The sequence below is a fragment of the Bicyclus anynana genome, chromosome Z (assembly GCF_947172395.1).
Source record: "Bicyclus anynana chromosome Z, ilBicAnyn1.1, whole genome shotgun sequence".
NCBI lineage: Eukaryota > Metazoa > Arthropoda > Insecta > Lepidoptera > Nymphalidae > Bicyclus > Bicyclus anynana.
The window spans coordinates 14535937-14554818 of NC_069110.1; the positions used below are offsets into that span (position 1 = coordinate 14535937).

The 18882-nt window shown below is 34.6% G+C and overlaps 1 protein-coding gene across 5 annotated transcripts; it reads right to left on the reverse strand.

Moving 5' to 3' along the window:
- Nucleotides 1-1991: 1991 nt before the first annotated feature.
- On the reverse strand, nt 1992-18723 carry LOC112055624 (uncharacterized). Of its 5 annotated transcripts, none has more exons than XM_052890770.1 (10): nt 18703-18723; nt 18246-18421; nt 18038-18163; nt 17755-17960; nt 15068-15397; nt 13161-13325; nt 12248-12508; nt 11260-11522; nt 9753-9950; nt 1992-9433 (listed from the first exon to the last, which is right to left on the reverse strand). In XM_052890770.1, the coding sequence occupies exons 2-10, from the start codon at nt 18354-18356 to the stop codon at nt 5283-5285; spliced, it is 5811 nt and encodes a 1936-aa protein (XP_052746730.1). In that variant the 5' UTR covers nt 18357-18421; nt 18703-18723; the 3' UTR covers nt 1992-5282. The 5 variants fall into 5 exon arrangements, with proteins under 5 accessions (XP_052746730.1, XP_023951580.1, XP_023951578.1 ...); XM_024095812.2 differs by lacking the exon at nt 18703-18723 and adding an exon at nt 18510-18637; XM_024095810.2 differs by lacking the exon at nt 18703-18723 and adding an exon at nt 18510-18629 and having other exon boundaries at nt 18246-18432.
- Between the last annotated feature and the right edge of the window lie 159 nt (nt 18724-18882).

The following is an 18882-nucleotide window of genomic DNA, read 5'->3' on the forward strand; positions in this document are numbered from 1 at the left end:
GGATATTGTCTGCGAGGTGGGTCCTAAAACGGCCTCACACGGCCAACGTCACGAAGCAACTCCTGGACTTTTTTGGATGGGACGTTTTGAACCACCCCCCGTATTCCCCTGACCTGGCCCCTTCAGATTTCCATTTCTTCATTTCCCTTAAGGTGCACATGGGTGGGAACAAGCGAACGAGGAGGTAAAAGGGAGGTGGAGAAGTGTTGATCCCACTTGCATCGAGAGGGATGGTAACTGTGTCGAAAAATAACTTAAGCACAAATGTAACCAAGTATGTTTTTGATTTAACAAATTATTTTGAACCTACATAAAACGAGTACCCTTACTTTCTGGATGTGCTTCGTAGGAATGGTTTAGATTTCTAAAAAGCAGAGTGGAGTTTCAACCTTAAGTTTTGATAAGTAGGTACCTACTATAAAGGTGCAACCATATAAAGAATTTGTCAATATAATATGGATATAACTTATCTTATGTACTTATTAAACTCATGTTGATGTCGAGTAGCCAAAATAAATGTGACAACTATAATTGCATTAAATTATAATAAAGTTTCAAATTATTTAAGTTTTAAAATTAATAAGTTTAATAAAAACAATATTTAGTTTGTATTTAGTAATGATCTGAAATCTAATAATAGTCTATTTGTAAATTAATTAAATGTTGTTTGTGTAACATTATACTTTTTATTTTAATCCTGGTAAACATTTGTTCAATAGGAATAGTTAGGAATGAATATAGCAAATACAGGAGGAAGTTTAAAAATAATCGTATAAAACACTCAGAGATAATGTAGCTTCCAACAGTGAAATTAATTTTCAAATCAGTTCAGTAGTTTCGGAGCCTATTCAATACATACAAATAAACAATCAAATCTTTCCTCTTTAAAATCTTATAAAAATAATATATAAATGCGAAAGGTCATCACGAAGTCTGGAAAACCGCTTGACGTTTAAAGATAAAATTTGGCAGGGAGATATATATTAGGTATCTGCTAATAAAGCGGATTTTGCGATAGGGCCGGATTACGAAGGGCTAAAGGCTAAATAGTGGTAGATACCGAATCGTAAATCTATGGTAGAAGACCCCTCTTAACTCACACTAAGAAATAAACAAGTAAAATAATTCATCCCTGCTTCAGAGGTCAGATACAGTAGGCTTGAAATTCTTGAGACCACCCTGTTCACCGGTTGCTTGGGCACTCAATTACCCTGCAGCGGGAGGGTTGATTTTTTTTTACATGTTTTTAATAGTGTTTTTACATAAAGGAATTTCATTGTCTGAGGGTGTTAATTATAATGACCGGGACAGAATATGGCTTGATGTAAAGTTGTGTAACACCAACGTCTTCCCAACTCTGACCTGAAAATTTCTTAAGAAATGGAAAAGATACAATAGCTCAGTACTTTATAACCTAGCCCCAGAACTCGACCAACAATACATTTATTACCCCCTGGTGACGCTGCTGAGGTCCCAGCAAGGAGCCTATGGCACTTACACAATCAGAAAAAAAAATACAGTTATTTCTCCAACCCATCCTTTTCAAATCACTAAGTGTCTTTATTAACCCATATTCGGCTCATTGATGAGCTCGAGTCTCCTCTCAGAATGAGAGGGGTTAGTCCAATAGTCCACCACGCTGGCCCAATGCAGATTGGCAGACTTCGCACAAGCAGAGAATTAAGAAAATTCTCTGGTATGCAGGTTTCCTCACAGTGGTTTTCCTTCACCGTTTGAGGCATGTGATATTTAATTTTTTTAAATGCACACAAGTTGGAAGAAAAGTTGGAGGTGCATGCCCCGATTGAATTCGAATCCACACCCTTCGGAATCGGAGGCAGAGGTCATATCCACAGAGGCTATCACGGCTCTTACTAAGTGTATTGTTCATTGATTTATTATTTTCTTAAATGGCTAAGTTCATCAGGCCTCATCTATACTTACCCATTAGACCACCTTACTAGAAATTAGAAAACTATATACAACATACATATTTTGAAAATCTTTATTTCCATTTTTACACATGAAGATTGTTTTCAATATTTCTTATGAATAATAATTTCGTAATCACATAAACCTAATTTTTTAAAACATGTAAATAATATTTATTAATTAAGCAGTACTTATTATGCTCATAGAATATAAACTAAAAAAACAAAATATCAAAGTATTTACACAACAATAGTTGTAGTCAAGGAATTTTATTTAAAAGGGATAGAGTCTAACTTAATTAAAAAAATAACAATTGCATGTTGGGTCTTACAAATACTAACTTCTGGGACATATAAACCGTGCGCATTAACTTGACACCTGGCTAGCAAACACATCCATACAAACATCATTCCAGCAAGGTGCCAAGTTAATCCGCACGAGCTGTAATAACTATGAATTGCATGACCTGCTCTACTGACATTATAAACATTAATTTGAGTATGACATTTTCTAAATAGCTTAGCTATATAAACATCAACATAGAAGAAACAATGTTATCTTTTTATTTTTTGTTGCACAAGAATTAGTTGCCATTTTGATCGCAAGCATTTTAAGAAAAAAAAACAATTAAATAAAGATATATTTACCAATACTTAACTAATAAACTTAATGATTATATGACGGCCTCCGTGGCGCAGTGGTATGCGCGGTGGATTTACAAAACGGAGGTCCTGGTTCGATCCCCGGCTGGACCGACTGAGATTTTCTTAATTGGTCCAGATCTGGCTGGTTGGAGGCTTCGGCCGTGGGTAGTTACCACCCTACCGGCAAAGACGTACCGCCAAACGATTTTACTTTCCGGTACGATGTCGTATAGAAACCGAAAGGTGTGTGGATTTCCATCCTCCTAACAAGTTAGCCTCCATCTTAGACTGCATCATCACTTACCACCAGGTGAGATTGTAGTCAAGGGCTAACTTGTAAAGAATTAAAGAAAAAGAAATTCAATACAAATTGTGTTTCATGATCACAGGAACATAAGAATTTCACATTAAACAAGTAATAGGTGAACATTAGTAGTAAATTGTTATAAGCCACAAAACATTTATTTGTCATATGTACTGTATGAAGTTTTTAACTCTATAGAATGAATATTGATTAATCCATTATTCTTCACAAAGATGCTATTACAATAATTCTACAAACAACATAAATTACATTTTCCTATATATAAATTGTCACATCAATAAAATTGTTATTTTTATGTATCTACTACTCAAAGTAGGGAATTAAGAATGCACAGTGCTCTGGAGTATTTTCAATAACTCGGGTCATATTCTTTAAGAAAAATTAATTAAAAATGTCTAAGGAATGTGTTGTAAAATGAATATTTTCGGAGTGAAAAATATTTATTTTGTAAATATCTCTTAAATTGTGTCCTTTATAACGCATCCTCATAATATGACCTATCCAAATTTATTCGGCTGAGTCTCAGTTGGAATATCTCGTCGATATCGATAGTCTTACCGCTACCACAGTATAACCAGTAGTTGGACTTCATACTAAAGGTCGAAACGCGAGCTGTACCTACGCACCTCGTACGTGGGGTGATCGTGGGGTGAAGACCGTTGCGACTGTGCCGCGGTCACGAACGCAGTGTATTGGATTTTTTAATTATGACAACTAGGAAAAAAGTTATTATTTTTATAAAGTTTGATTAATATTTTGTATTCTAAAGGCATAATTTAAAATATATATAAATATATATAAATAAATGCTTAAATGATAAAATTGTGTAAATAGGTAAATGACGTAAACGGTAATAAATATTAAATAATTATTTATTACCTTCCTTATTTAGGTTGTTTTCTTTGATTATTATGTAATCATCATCATCATCATCATCATATCAGCCGATGGACGTCCACTGCAGGACATAGGCCTTTTGTAGGGACTTCCAAACATCACGATACTGAGCCGCCTGCATCCAGCGAATCCCTGCGACTCGCTTGATGTCGTCAGTCCACCTGGTGGGGGGTCGGCCAACACTGCGCTTACTAGTGCGGGGTCGCCATTCCAGCACTTTGGGACCCCAACGTCCATCGGCTCTTCGAACTATGTGCCCCGCCCATTGCCACTTCAGCTTCGCAACTCGTTGAGCTATGTCGGTGACTTTGGTTCTTCTGCGGATCTCCTCATTTCTGATTCGATCACGCAGAGATACTCCTAACATAGCTCGTTCCATCGCCCTCTGTGTTAGGAGTATTATGTAATACATAGATTTAAATCTTATGACATGTATGTTTTGTATACCTGTATTTTAATGTAATAAAGAAGTTAAGTAAAGAAGTTGTTTGAATTTAACAACATTATTGTGTTGCTCATACTTTAATGTATTTGAATAAAAAGAGTAAAGAGCCAGCTGATATTAATATACCTATCCAGATTTTTTTATTAAACTACTAGCGAACCCGGTCAATCTCAATTTGTTTTTTGTATTTCCTTCCCTACATGCCAAGTCAGGATCAATTTTTTATCGTCTATTCTATAGTGTGGGGGTATCGTTATTGGTATTTTTGTGCATTACATAAGGGATTAAAGAGCTAACATAATCTACGGAACCCTACACTGCGCGTGGCCCGACACGCACTTGACCGATTTGTTATTATTTGGTCACCTAGTGTGGTGGTAATACCTAGATGGCATCACCTAAATAAATATATGAAGGTCCTTCAAGATCATTGATTAGTATCAGCCTTATTTAAATCTACCAATCAAAAAACAACACGCATTTTATTGATCACTTCCTATTTTACTACAATTTACTAAGTATTTTATTTGTTTATTTAAAAAAAAGTATATTTACAATCACATAACTAAAATATGGAAACACAAAGTTGGCAAATGTAATTAAAATGCTGGAGGCGGGCAGCCCTATCACATGTTTACGGAGCGCGCGGCTGTAGGTATTTATTTCAAAAATACGGCCGAGTTATTATACTGCTTGTTATATCTACTGTGCCGCTACGTTTGCGTATCTAATAGATAGATAAAGGCGTGTGTTACATGGATAGTGGAATTACTTGAATTACATACTTTGTATGAATACATTTTTTTTTGTGTTTTTTCTTTGCAATCTGTTATTAAAAAAACATTCAGCAAATGGTCTGTATGTTGTCATGATTACATAAAAATAAATTTTAGTTAAAAAAAATAGTCATGCAGTTTGGCTCCTGTAAGTGGACTTGTCAACACCTTGAAGTTATGGGAAATACTCTCGAGCAACCTGTATACTATGTAATCAAAATTTCACTATGTGCATTCTCAGCAATGGGGTGTACATATAACATTTAAAGCCAGGAAGGGCGATTTATGGAATCGTAGGGCTGACGTACCCCAAGCGGCGAAGAGTAAGCCGACGGGTAGAGCCCCATGATCTGAGCTCCAGTTTGCCTCTGCAACTCTTCTTGATACCGCTGCAAATACTGTTGGTACAATGGTGATGATGGTTCGACTCCAACAAACGGATAGCTGGCACGAACTTGTGAATGGCCGATGAAGGGAAACGAGCTGGTGCTCTGGTGACTTGCTGGATTTTGATGTGTTTTCGCCATTTTCTCAGCCGCCTCGTTATTTCTATGCTGGCGAGCCACTGCAGCCACCACATAGTTGGCAGCCATTATTTGACTTGTGCTCTCCCTGAACTTTCTAGCGTCAATATCCATTTGTTCGGCTATAAGCTGCGCTGTACTTTTAAGCCTATTGTTATCTATACTCAAGTTGGAAATAGTCGCTTGCGAGTATATAGAATTCCCTGGATAATAAGCTTCATTTGCTTTATTTTTGTTATACATAAAAGGCTTGTCGTAGTACAATGAAGTGGAATTGCTGGCAAAATTAGAAAGATATCTTTCGTCATTTGAATATTGTTCCAACATTTGTGGTATATTTGACAAATTCCGCAATGTTTCTATTGGTAGTGAAGAATGGGTGGTGTACGGTGTTTTATATGGTATTGCTGAACCAATGGTGTGGTTTTGCGCAAGTTTTTCAGATTTCTGGGACTTGGCATATGCGTCCATACTTTTTGAATAGGTGTCAGAATCGCCGACCGATGTCGTTGGGTTCATTGCATCAGCCTTTAGGTGTCCGCGTGGATTAGGTATTCTTAATTTGGCCGGTAAGTTTTGTTGTGCTTCTTGAGTACGTTGAGTACTTGATCTGGGCACATAATTATAATTGCTAAATTGTTGAACATTTTTATTGTAGTTTATTGGATTTGAAGGTAAAGAATCAGGTGTTTTTAGTTTGTCATCGTTATTAGTTGCATAACTGTTAGCTGAATAATCAGATGGTAGCTCCGGTTTTCGCATTTGATTCATTTTCCAATTGCCATAGTCAAGAGCAGATGAAGAAGAATTATTACTGTTGGCAGCGTAAAGTTTCTTATTTGCCATTTCTATGTCATTTAACGAAAACGTGTTCATTGGCTGCCCAGCTGGTGGCAATGAATCATATTGATTATGATGTGCATGAGGTATGTTCTGATTCGTAGTGACCTCATTATGCGGTCTCTCATGAGTGTGAGCTGGGGTCATATTAGGCCCAGGTAATGATTTATTTAACAATTTTGGTAACTGCTGATTACTAATACCAAGATTAATTGCTATTGCTTCTATATCAAAACCTTTATGCTGAGGCGCCATATTTGATTTAAGTTCTCTGCTCACGAATTCCACTTCGGTGGACTCAATATTATTCCTCCTATCTTCCACATTCATGTAACCCATATTTACCATATCTATATTATCTTTTTTCGTGGTACTGGACGATTTTGTCAGATCAATATGATGAATTTCCTTCTTGTCACTGTGCGCATTGTTATCATAGGAAACGTTGTCTCTGTGTTCAGAGGTATGGCGCTCATTGTAATCATGAGCATTTGGTTTTTCACGGAATGTGTTTAATTTTAATGCTTCTGATTTTTCACTAAGGGCCAAGGCTATATCATCTACTGACGTTGATGTCATACTTTGATGAGGATGTAAGGATGAGCTTTTCGGGTAATCATTTTTAGCTGGTGAAGACCGAATAGTTTCCTTTTCTGGTAGTGCTTTAGGAGGTGTTGGGTTTTCGGGTTCATTGTATGTTCTCTTCTTGACGGGAAATACTGACGTTTTTAGATCACTTAATACTTGTACAGAGTTCACAGGCTCTGAAGTTGACATGCTAGGCTGTGGAGATATCTGTGGCTGAGAATAATTAGTTTGTACAGGTGGATAAGGAGATGGCGAAGGAGAAAAGGGTCCATTAAAGTGATTCTGCTGAAATGAGTCTGGACTTAGAGATGTATAATCTTCATGAACTTTAGGGGGCTTGCTAACTAAAGGTGCCTTCGAGGTATCGTAATATGGTGGAGCATTTTGGCCATATGTCGGCAAAGGGCTTTTGTTGTGATCAACAAAATAGATAGGAGTAGCTGATCCTGCATTGTTAGTTGCATAGACATGTGGCGAATAAGGAGAGTAAGGAGACTGTGGTGCATCTCGTGGGCTGCAACTCTTCTCCGGACTACTTCTAACGGAAGTAGTATCATGATAGAAGCCAGCACGAACAGTACCATTGATAATGGGATATGTAATTTTTTGAAAGTCATCGGTTCTTGGAGATGCAGGAGATCGCAATAAAGGTGATGTGTGTGACATTTGATGTCTGGGAGAGTCTAAATCTTGGCTGAATGAAGATCTTTCCGAAATTGAGCTCCCTGTACTAGTTCTACGTTGGCGTGAAGTAGCAGTTACGCTTGGAATTGGACTGTCTCCACCATCAGGTATTGGAGAATTTAAATCATTAGGAGAATCCACTTTAGCTGTAGTATTCTTTGTGACCATTGGTTTTGGTTCACTGTCAGGTTTCGCTTTATCAGGTACTTTTTCTTCTGTTTGAGTTCCCTCAACCTTTTTCTTAACATTAGTTAAAGTACTTGTAGGTTTAGGCGCACCAAAAGCTTTAAACCAAGCACTCAAATTTGGAGTGGCTTTTTCCTGGCTTGGCTCAATCGTTATTGATGGATCTGTTTCTACTTCAGCATCTTTTTTCGTTGGCACAGCTATAGCTTCTTCAGGTTTATTTTCCACCTGTGTCTCAGTTGATTTTACCTCTATAAGTTTAACTGTTAGTGATGTTTGTTTTGGTAATTCAATCTTAGCTGGCTCATCATTAAAAGTATGATCATTTCCCAATGTAAATTCTACAGTTGCCAATACAGAACCCAAACTAAGTTTAGGGCTACTTCCTTCTTTTTTAGAATCACTAATATTATCTCCTCCACATGCAACCTCTTCTGCCTTTTCTATATTTTTATTTGTTAAGAGATTACCCTTACTTTTCCCAGGTTGCAATCTTTCAATAGTTCTTTGAATTTCTCTTCTTTTGACTATTTTTGGTTCACGCGAAGAAGGTCGCTTTCGACATATCTCTTTTCTAGAATTAGTTGGCTTCTCTCCTAGTGATGATTCATCATCTAAGCGACTGTTATCATGGTCCTCAGTCGAGATTGTTTGAGCAGGACTATCACAAGGAGAATTTATTACTGAAGTTTTTGGGGCATCATCCAGCCACTTGCTTATATCTTTAACAGCTTGTTCTAAAGCCTCAGAAGCTGATGCGTTTTTAGCGGAACTCTTTTTACCTTTTTTTACAACAGGTTTTTCCTTTAAACTATCATTAGTATTATCTTCAGAAAACTCAGTTTCTTCGTCTTTACTTGAACCTTTGAAATCCTTAGAACGTGACCCATTTTCAGATCCTCCAGGTGTAAAAAGGGTATTAAAAAGTGAGGTGCCTTTGTACTTTTCATTTTTAGCCTTAAGCTTTTCAATAGTTTCTCGCAATTTCTGGTTTTTCTCTTTCTCTGGGACACCAATATTATGTTTTTGTTCATCTGCTTTTTGTTTGAAATCAAATAAAGATTCCCAGGCTGTCCTTCCAGCGTGACGTCTCCTTTCTTTAATGTTGTCAAATTTATCTTTAAAGAAATCAATATTAGTTGGTTGATCTTCTTTGGGTTTATCAAGTTCAGTGGGCGAGGGTGTGGGTGATAATGTGTGTATGGAGGGTAGAGGACTTGCACTTCTGCTTCTGTTAGAACTCTCTAACGACTCTTGCGATTCACTCCTTTTTAAGATCTCAACTGGTTCAATGTTATGGTGTTTATTTTTCTTCTTCTTTTGTTTGGATTTTTTTCCTTCTTTATCTTTGTTCTTCCCGTGTTTTCTGCTACGCCTCTTTGATTCGTGATGAGACTTATGAGAATTTTTCTTGTGATTTTTGGAATGTTTGCCGTGACGTTTATGTCCTTTTCGTTTTTTCTTACTTTTGTCATGTCTACTTTTATGAGATTCTTTGCTTTTTTTGGTGCTGTTTTCATCTCGATTGTGTTTTTCTTTTATTTCTTCTGCATCCTCCTCTTTCTTTTCTGAGGAACTAGATTTCATATCTCCTGCAATAATACCTCAATCATGTTAATAAATAAAATATGACTCAAAAAAATGTAAGCATATCATATCTACAAAATTAAATTATAAATGTGAAAGCAAGTCTTCATATCTGTTTTTACGGCTAGACCGATAAAATTATTTAGATGAATTTTATAATAGCGGACTGACTGACTGACTTTTAGAATAGAGTACTGTTCCCTTATAGTACAGAACATAACATTATAAAAATCGACTTTTATGTAATTGAAAGACAAAATCTAGATTAACATAAGCTCCAAGGAAAAGCTGGTAAAGCTATAAAGTAATGTCTTTCATAATTACCTGCATCTGAATTAGATTTCCTTTTTTTGGGCTTGTGCCTTTCAGGAGATTCGCTGCTTTTCAACTTATGTTTCCTGGAAGGTGTGGGTAGTTGATATTCCACAGCTATTTCTTCATCAGATGATGAAAGCCGATCAATATATTTTTCCGTAAGGCGATCAAATGCGGCCTGTAGGTTATCTACCATTGTAGTGTATTCTGTAAATAGTGAGTAACATGAAATCGTAAGTTATTTTATAAGAATTTAAAAAACCATAGTTACCGACATAGCTAACCAGTTTAAAGTAAAGTGCGGTATGACAAACAGTTTGAAGAGCTGATGGTTGTTGGGGTTGGGAAGAGAAAGCTCATACCAGAAAGCACAGTATTACTTGACTGCCTATATTTGGTACACTGACAATATTAAATGTGATGAAGAGAAACTAGTCACAGACAGTTTAGGACCATTCTATCAAATAACTTGTCAGACGAATTATATAAAGAAGTTAACCATAGCTGTAAAAAGATCAAGAATCAACACTCTAACGCGTTTATAAAAACCGTTTCTATAGAATCAATGTTACATCATCATGTAAAAGCTCTCTAAAAATTGCATAAAAGTGGTCAATAACTTCTAGATTTGAAATAAAAACAATATCCAAAAATAATCTATTAATTCAAATATTCTGTGAAAGTGGAGTGTTTCAATAACACGATATTGTTTTATCTAGTATAGTATAGTATAGTCTAAAAATAGTACAAAACAAAGTCGCGTTATCTGTCCCTATATCCCTATGTGTGCTTAAATCGATAAACTACGTACCGGTTTTTGATGCGGATTTAATAAAACAATGTACTAAATATTGTACACATTGAAAATGTCTACAGGTAACTCCGCGATGGTAGATGTCTATCTCGGATATCCCACAATAACATTTTTTTGTCATTTACTTTTTACAACGAATAATGTCTAATTTTTGAAGTGATTTTAACCAATACAGCATTAATTCTTATCCAATTAAATACCTTAAATACATTGTTGATTTAATATAGATCTATATGGCCCATATGATTTAAAATATTACGTTCATATTACTTGTTTAGATGATTAGATAACCTTAAATAGTTTAAAAAACTAAAAAAAACAAGCTTTTAGCACGCACTAAAAATTATAAATATTGAATTTAAGTCACGTGACTATTATTTTTGTATTCCTGACAGCAAACCCTTTCATTTAATATCCATATCATAGCGGTGGATTTCAAACAGCCGGTCCGCCATACTGGATTTGTAATGAAGTTTCTTAGCTAGTCATGTATTGTTATCAGAACTCTGAGCGTGTGCAAAATTTCATCCTACACGAAGACTGGGAAATGGGTCAAATTGAAATTCCAAGATTTTCTTATTTTCTTAGCTAGTCATGTATTGTCATCAGAACTCAGAGCGTGTGCAAAAATTTCAAATTAAGATTCCAAGATTTTCTTAAATACAAGTGAAGCTAAAGCGTGTAAACAGAAGAGTATATTACCATTATCCTGGCCATTGTACAGTCGGCAATTGTTAACAATCAGTTTAAAATCATCTTTGAACATGGAGAAATCTGTATAGTATCTATTATCTAGCCGTTGTTCCATTTTACGTAGGTCCATGGGCCGCCTAATGACGGCATAGTAATTTGGCGCATATTCTTCCTCCACAGGATCCACGAACGGCCAGGCGTCTTCGTGTGCAATAAGCTGTTCTAGCACTTTGTACATATCTGTTTGTACATCTTCTTCAGTTTGACTGAAACTGAAATACAAATGGGGATGAAGGCTAGGTTTGAATATATTGATTTTTATGATATATTCGGGTAAATAAGGTCAATGTTAACTAATTTATACATAAACAGCAAAGGTGGTCTGGATATTTGCAAAATAAATAAGATTATAAAATTTCAAAATCTATTAAAAATCTTTTATCGTAAATAGATGAAAGTTCATACAGTTTTAGCTTTCTTAGTTCTTACATTAAATGTGTCATTTTTTAATACATGAACTATAAACACAAACGCACAAATAACAAAGATAATAGTAATTTTGTTTGAACGCCCATATCATTATGTACCTACCACGTCATTAAATCGTACCATTTTGTATCGGGCGTTTTTCAGGGATCAGCGGCAGAGCCGCAAATCTGACCCTTTAAATCACTGTAACTCCGAAAGTAATGATCGCATATACCCTGTTACTTTTACAAAATTGCTTTACCTACATCATCATCCCTAATCGTGAAATCTTCATAATTCAAAAGAAAAAGATTTAAGATAACCTTCTTGTCTGTCTGCCAAGACCTTTTATTTACGGAAAGCGTGGAGGTTTTAAGTTGAAATTGAAACTGTTTACTAAGATAATCCTGTCAAGTTGTGAAAAAAATCATTTCAATTTTTCAAGATAAGATGAGTCAACACGAACGAACGAATATGGCGAAACTATAAGGGTTCCTTGTCGACTACGGAAACCAAAAAAGGAACTTACATTTGTGACGTTTTGAGTTTTTTCCGTGTGCTGTTAACTGGTTCGTCATTGTCCGGTATAACTATTTGTCCTGTGGCGGCAGACAGAGAGTTATTAGTCTTCCTACCAGACTTCACAATAGGTTCTGGTGGGGGTTCATTCTTGTGACTAGATGAAGAGTTTCTTAATCGCCTGGCTTTTGCTTTAGTGCGCTTTATTTTCTGTGGCACTTCTTGTCTAGTCTCTGAACTATCTGAAGAATCTGATGATGATGATTTTGATCTGAAAGAATACACCAGCGAATTAATATTTTACCAGGCTAATCTACGATCCGTTGTTATCAACCCATATTCGACTCACTGCTTAGCTTAAGTCTCCTCTCAGAATGAGAGGGAGTAGGCCAATAGTACACCACGCTGACCCAATGCGGATTGGCAAACACACACAGAGAATTAAGAAAATTTTCTGGTATGTATATATGTATGGTAAACTGAAGTGGCAATGGACAGGCCACATAGTTCAGAGAGGCGATGGACGTTGAGGACCCAAGGTGCTGGCATGGCGACCCCGCACCAGAAACGCAGTGTTGGTCAACCCCCCACTAGGTGGACCAAAGATATCGAGCCGGTTGCAGGGAGCAGCTGGATGCTGGCGGCTCGAGATTGTTGTGCTTGGAGGTCCATGCAAGAGGCCTATGTCCAAGGCCAGTGGACGTCTATTGGCTGTTAAGGTAACTATCAGCACAAAATAACATATTGAGCAATAGTGCTAACCAGGAAATTTTTATGATACCTTTTTCTTTGGGATAGGGCAAAGAGAGTGAAATATTTCCGGTTCAGCTACTATTAGTTACTATTATAATTTATAAGACTATGACTTAGTATTGTCTTTTTCTCTTCGCAGGATATGCTGTGGCACTAATCGTAGGCCTTACCTTATTTGATTCCGTCGCCTAGCTCTGTTCTCTCGTGCCATGTTTGGACTCTCCTTACTGTCTTCGTCCTTGGAGTCATATGAACTCTGTTTTGACTCCTCTTCCTTCTGCTTGATCTTCTGCAGCACACGGCTCGACGTGCGGCGCGGTGCTAACTCTAGTAACCTAAAATATCCAAAAAAATACATAATTGTACATCAAAAACTATATTCGCGTTATACCCACGTAGTTCTCGTTTCCGTGAGAATTTGGGGATAAAATATAGCCAATGACACTCACAAATAACGTAGCTTTTGAGTGGTAAAAGGATTTTTAAAATTGGTTCCATATACCCAGAGAGATTACCCTCTACAACACCACAAACATTACCGCATCTTGAGTAAAATATAAAATGGTACAATAAAATACATAAATGATACAATAAAATAAATATAAAATGGTAGTATACAACAGAGAAAAGAAAATTCTCGTCAATTTGGATTTAAACCTTTAAACTGAGAAGTGTGACTATGGACATATATAATGCATACTGGTATGTAAATATAACCAATATACTCGAATTAGTCACACAGACTTGGGCATATACAAGTAAATATAAAATAATATAATATAGGAATTATATAGTTATGTTCAAGTAAAGTTACTTTTTTTACAATGCATTTCACGCCATATCGCATTAACACGTAGCATTTTTGCCTATGAAGATTGTAATATTATACATGAAACGTAACCCGACAGTTACAAGGTGCAACACGCAATGAAAACTTCGCTTTTTGCTGAAAATATCACCACTAAGCATTATAAAAATCGATCTAACTATATACTATATACTAGCTCTTATATATAATATAAAGTTTAAAAACGTCAAATATAATGTGTTTTCAACTACCTACTAATTTAGGTAATCTATATTATAATCTTAAATTTACTTGAAAAACATTTGTTAAGACAAAAAAAATTTGAAAATTAAATAATAGCCTCTTGTATAACAATGTTTATCGTTATTAAAGCAAAGAGACAATATTATAATAGATCTAGTAAGCTTCTCTTTAGAGTAGCAGGTATGCCCACAAAATTGATCAGTCATTAAATACCAACTTTTATTGAGCGTAGGCAGACAGTAGTCTAAAATGTCGCAACAGCCTTAGTTAAAAGTTGCATCTTATATTACGATAAAAACACATTCAAGTGTTACATTGCATACAAATTAATTTTATGTGAGTTAAGCTTAATTAAGACATAATTTAACAAAACAAAAAGACTACGCACAGCATGATTATTAGCGGACGCCCACGACTTCGTACGCGTGGGATTTAGTTTTTCACAAATTTGTCGGGAACTATGGATTTTTCCGGTATGAAAAGTAGTTTTATGGATTATAGCAAGTAAAATGGGAGAAAATATCAAATCTGTTTAGTAAATTAAAGATATAACAATTATATGATTGCATTGCCTTATAACCAATTTGCTGAGCGCATAGCAGCTACTAATTAGGATGTAGGTGTACCTAATAAAAGACTTCATGATTATATTCTAAATTTTTTTTTATTTGAATGATTGATTTTAATATCACTTAATTTTGGGTGTAGTATTAAAGCTGGTCTATATCTAGCGAAGGATTTCTGTTAGTTTAACTATTATTGACTTTAATACTAATGTTAATATTATTTGCTACTACTGTGAAATTATTATTAATATTTAATTATTTACTGCGCACATCATCAGATATGTAGCTGGCTTTCAAAGGTTTTTGTTTTCAGATGGTTTTATTCAATAAATAGTCAGTGTAATACATACAAAAGAAATAATATATGGTATAACAGAACAAACACAATAATTTAATTGTGTTATAATATAATAATTATGTTAATAATTGTTTAGAGGGTTTTTTTTTATAAATAAAGTACCTTTTGCGTTGTAAACGTTCCTTCTCTTGAAATAGTCTTGGTATTTCCGGCAGAAAGTTTTGTGACAGGGAACGGTGCAACTCCTTTTCAACTTTGCTGGATGCTTTGCTGAACTTCTCTGTCAAGTGGTTCCAATCGTCTTCAGTGAAGCAGACAACCTGCCACACTCTCTCTGGCTCTTCGTCATCAAGCCAATCATCACCATAAAACCACCCACGTTTTCTGCTCTCTCTCTTTTTCTTTCTACTTTTCCCTTTCTTTTTTATAATATCCTCTCGATATAATCTTGTTCCATAGAAGTACCAGTACGCTGATGCATTATCGTCCCATCTACAATAAATGATTATTAATAAATATATTTTTAATTCTTATATAAGTTCAAAATATTACTTATTACTTAGTGAGCTTCACTAGCTGATAAAGTCATATAGACAACTGAATAAATATACTTGAACAATACACACATCACTATTTAGCCCCAAAGTAAGCGTATAGGCCAGTGTATAATAATGGCTCGTACTAAGATTTAAGTACATCAACTGTACTCTGTTCGTTGTAAATTATTTTTTTTTAAAGATGCTAATCTTGAATCAACCATTTTTAAAGTACATAGTATTGAAAGCAATCTTTTGTATTCCTATATTAAAAGGTTGGATAAAGAGATCAAAACGAAAACTGTAATGCAGCCAACTTTGAAACCTAAGTCCCAGTATTCAAGAATGGTAATTCTTATAGAAGAGTTATTCATGGTATTGTCTTTTATACAAAGACATCTTCTGAATAGCTGTTATTTATAACCAAATTTGAATACAGAAGATCTTATTCTCTGTAGATTACATTGTATAGCAAATTATTATATTGGTAACCTTTCACCCTTAACTCATTTCCTCCCACTGACATATTTTTTAGTACTCAATATTTCTTTTTGTGTTGTTTTTACTAATTTTTTTTTTATACACCAGGTATTTATTTAATTTAAAACAATTTTTTGGTTGGGAAATATACTTACATCATTTAATGATGATTTATAAAAGTGAATCATGTAGCATTATGGAATACTTTTTATTTTATATGTTGGACATTAAAAATATAACATACATACTTTAAAATTATATATGATAAATTTTAAAACCTTTACTAATTATATAATATACATTATTTATATGACAGGCTGAATTAGCAAATACTTTTTTTACTATTTGTTTTTTTAATATATTAGTTTTTCTTAATCCACAAAATACATTCTACATTCAAAACCTATTTATCAATCTCTTATTAATTGTGCTTTACAAAGTATGTTAAAGATTATTACTCTAGTCACAAAAAATATTTCACTACAATATTTTTATTTACTGAGTGTGAACTAACTGAAATAAACAACTGTTAACTGGTAGAGGAAGAAAACTAAAATAATAAAAAAAACTAAATTCAGGCTCATATTTAGGTCAGATAATAATCAGTTTTGCCATATGATGTAGCACTGCCAGCGCTGTGGGCACTTTACCAATGATCATTGATTCGGAAGAATTCTACAACTCCAAAGTCTTTATATATAATTTAAAAAAAAATAACAAAATTCTACAAAATATATTAAGTCGAAAAACAAGCAACAGGTATGGTATTATGGCAGCCTTATCTCTAAAGTGCTGTCTTCTAGGCAACCATTAATCATAAGGAGTTTACAAAGAAAATCTATTAGCAGGAATTCACTTGTAGCTCAGGGTGGACAAGGCTGGAGGCATTCTGAACATAAAATGAAAAAGTTTGTAACTTACTTGTATAAACTATTGATTTTAGAATAAAAGGCTTATTTTTTTTAATAAAAGCATTTTGTTTATATTTTTATAATAAGTAGTTTATATAAAAGGTTTAGGTAGTTAAGTTTAAGTAGGTAGACTAATATTGTTTTAAAATTAACTTTTATAGGCTTAAATAAACAATATACTAATATAATTGTATTTTTACAAGCAGGCCCGGTTATGCTTCACTTTGACTTGTAACCCAACCCTAACCCTAACCTAAAAATAAATAAACAAAAAACATTCTCAATAACAACCATTGTTGTACTTCAAGAAATATTCTAAAAAGAAATTAGCTAAATCGGTTCACGCATTCTCTAGATTTGCACTTAGCAATACATTTCATACATTCATTTATATATATAGATATTAACTTCATAAAATTTAATTCAAAATATATTATTAACTATATTTAATTGTTGTAGGCTTAATAATGAAATTTATTTTTATTAATTTAAGACCAAGTTAATTTTAATTATTACTAGGTGTGAAATTACTATCATTGGTTGGTAAACAGTATACATCATGGCTATGTTGTTAGTCTGTATGCCGTAGAAGTAGGTGCGAGAGTATTACTAGCAAAATCTCTCTCTAACTTGCTTAAAGACCTTGGCCTTTCTAGAACTGCAGCTAGTTCTATATTAGAACGCGTATCCAAAGCTGCTCTAATAAAATCTTAACAAATTTGGCTAGGTAGATTGAACAACACAAGCAGAGGTGAGTGTTAATCGATTGTCAAGGAATTCCTTAACTCTACATTCAGATCACTTGTCCTGGACTTCTCTCAGAGTTTTTTTTCTACCACGCAATGGATCTGGTACCCGCCCGTTGAATCCATGGGTTGCTAAGATAATTTGTCTCACTGTAAAGTAATATTATCCGACTTACCCCAACGGTTCCACTCTTAAACTTTCTGCTTCAAGATTCTTAAATAAATCAAAAACATCTTCAGCGTCAAGACGAAAATCACATAATGCATACAAAATCTCCACTTTAGTTCTGAGGGGGAGGAACTGAAAATCTATGTCAGTATTGAATGGATTGAATCTTCCTGAATCTTGACATTTTTGCCTAAACAGTCGCCTCAGATACATCTGCAAGCACAATGTTATGACAGTAACTCATCAAAGAGATATATTTTAACATTCTGTTGGTATGTATTGTGCATTACCTGATAATTAAAAGCTGAGATATCATTGTTTCCTAAGCAACCGTTTAAGAGTCGCACTATAAGTTCTGTCAAGAGCGAGCTTGCTGACTCCTCGGTGCCATCTGTCAGTAGAGCCTCCTCTAATTCCTATAATGTTATCAATGTTTATAGCACAGCATCACAAAAATTGTTGTTAGATACATTGTAAGACGCAAAACACTTTACTCACTTCGATGTCAAAATCCAGAAGATTGAAGGCAGTTCTGAAGAGGGAACAAAAGTATGCAATGCTGGGCACTTCCCACCATGACTGAATGTCTAGAAACCGTGAGAAATTCATTCAGACATCACTTTTATGGGTACTGTCTTTGAGAAAAACGCCTAGTTACTAGATCTTCCGATTTACTGAAACACACCTAAAATAGCTACAAAAAATAACCTTAAATGTTCTCACTATCACAGCGATTTCGTTAGCGTAATAAAATCTTTATACCCATTACACAGCGTTTCAAAAGGATTGATCACTTAATTTTCCCAATAATTCTTTATTCCATAAAAAGAGACACTCTACGCGTTGTGTATCAGACACAAACGCCATAACAGTTTACAAATCGAACAAGTTAAGTACTTATTTTAAGTTAATTATTTTCATAAGATCTAAATTATACATTTGAAAGCATACTTACATGAATATTAATTAAAATTAATTTTAACTAGTAATATTGATGAAATTTTCAACGATATTTATTAATAATAAAATATGAGTCCTTAAATGTTTGCTCTCACAGCGGAAGTTTACTCAGCCCTAGTTTATCTTTTTGTCTTTTTCTATTTTATTTTATTATCTGCCTTCGCGATCGCGTTCT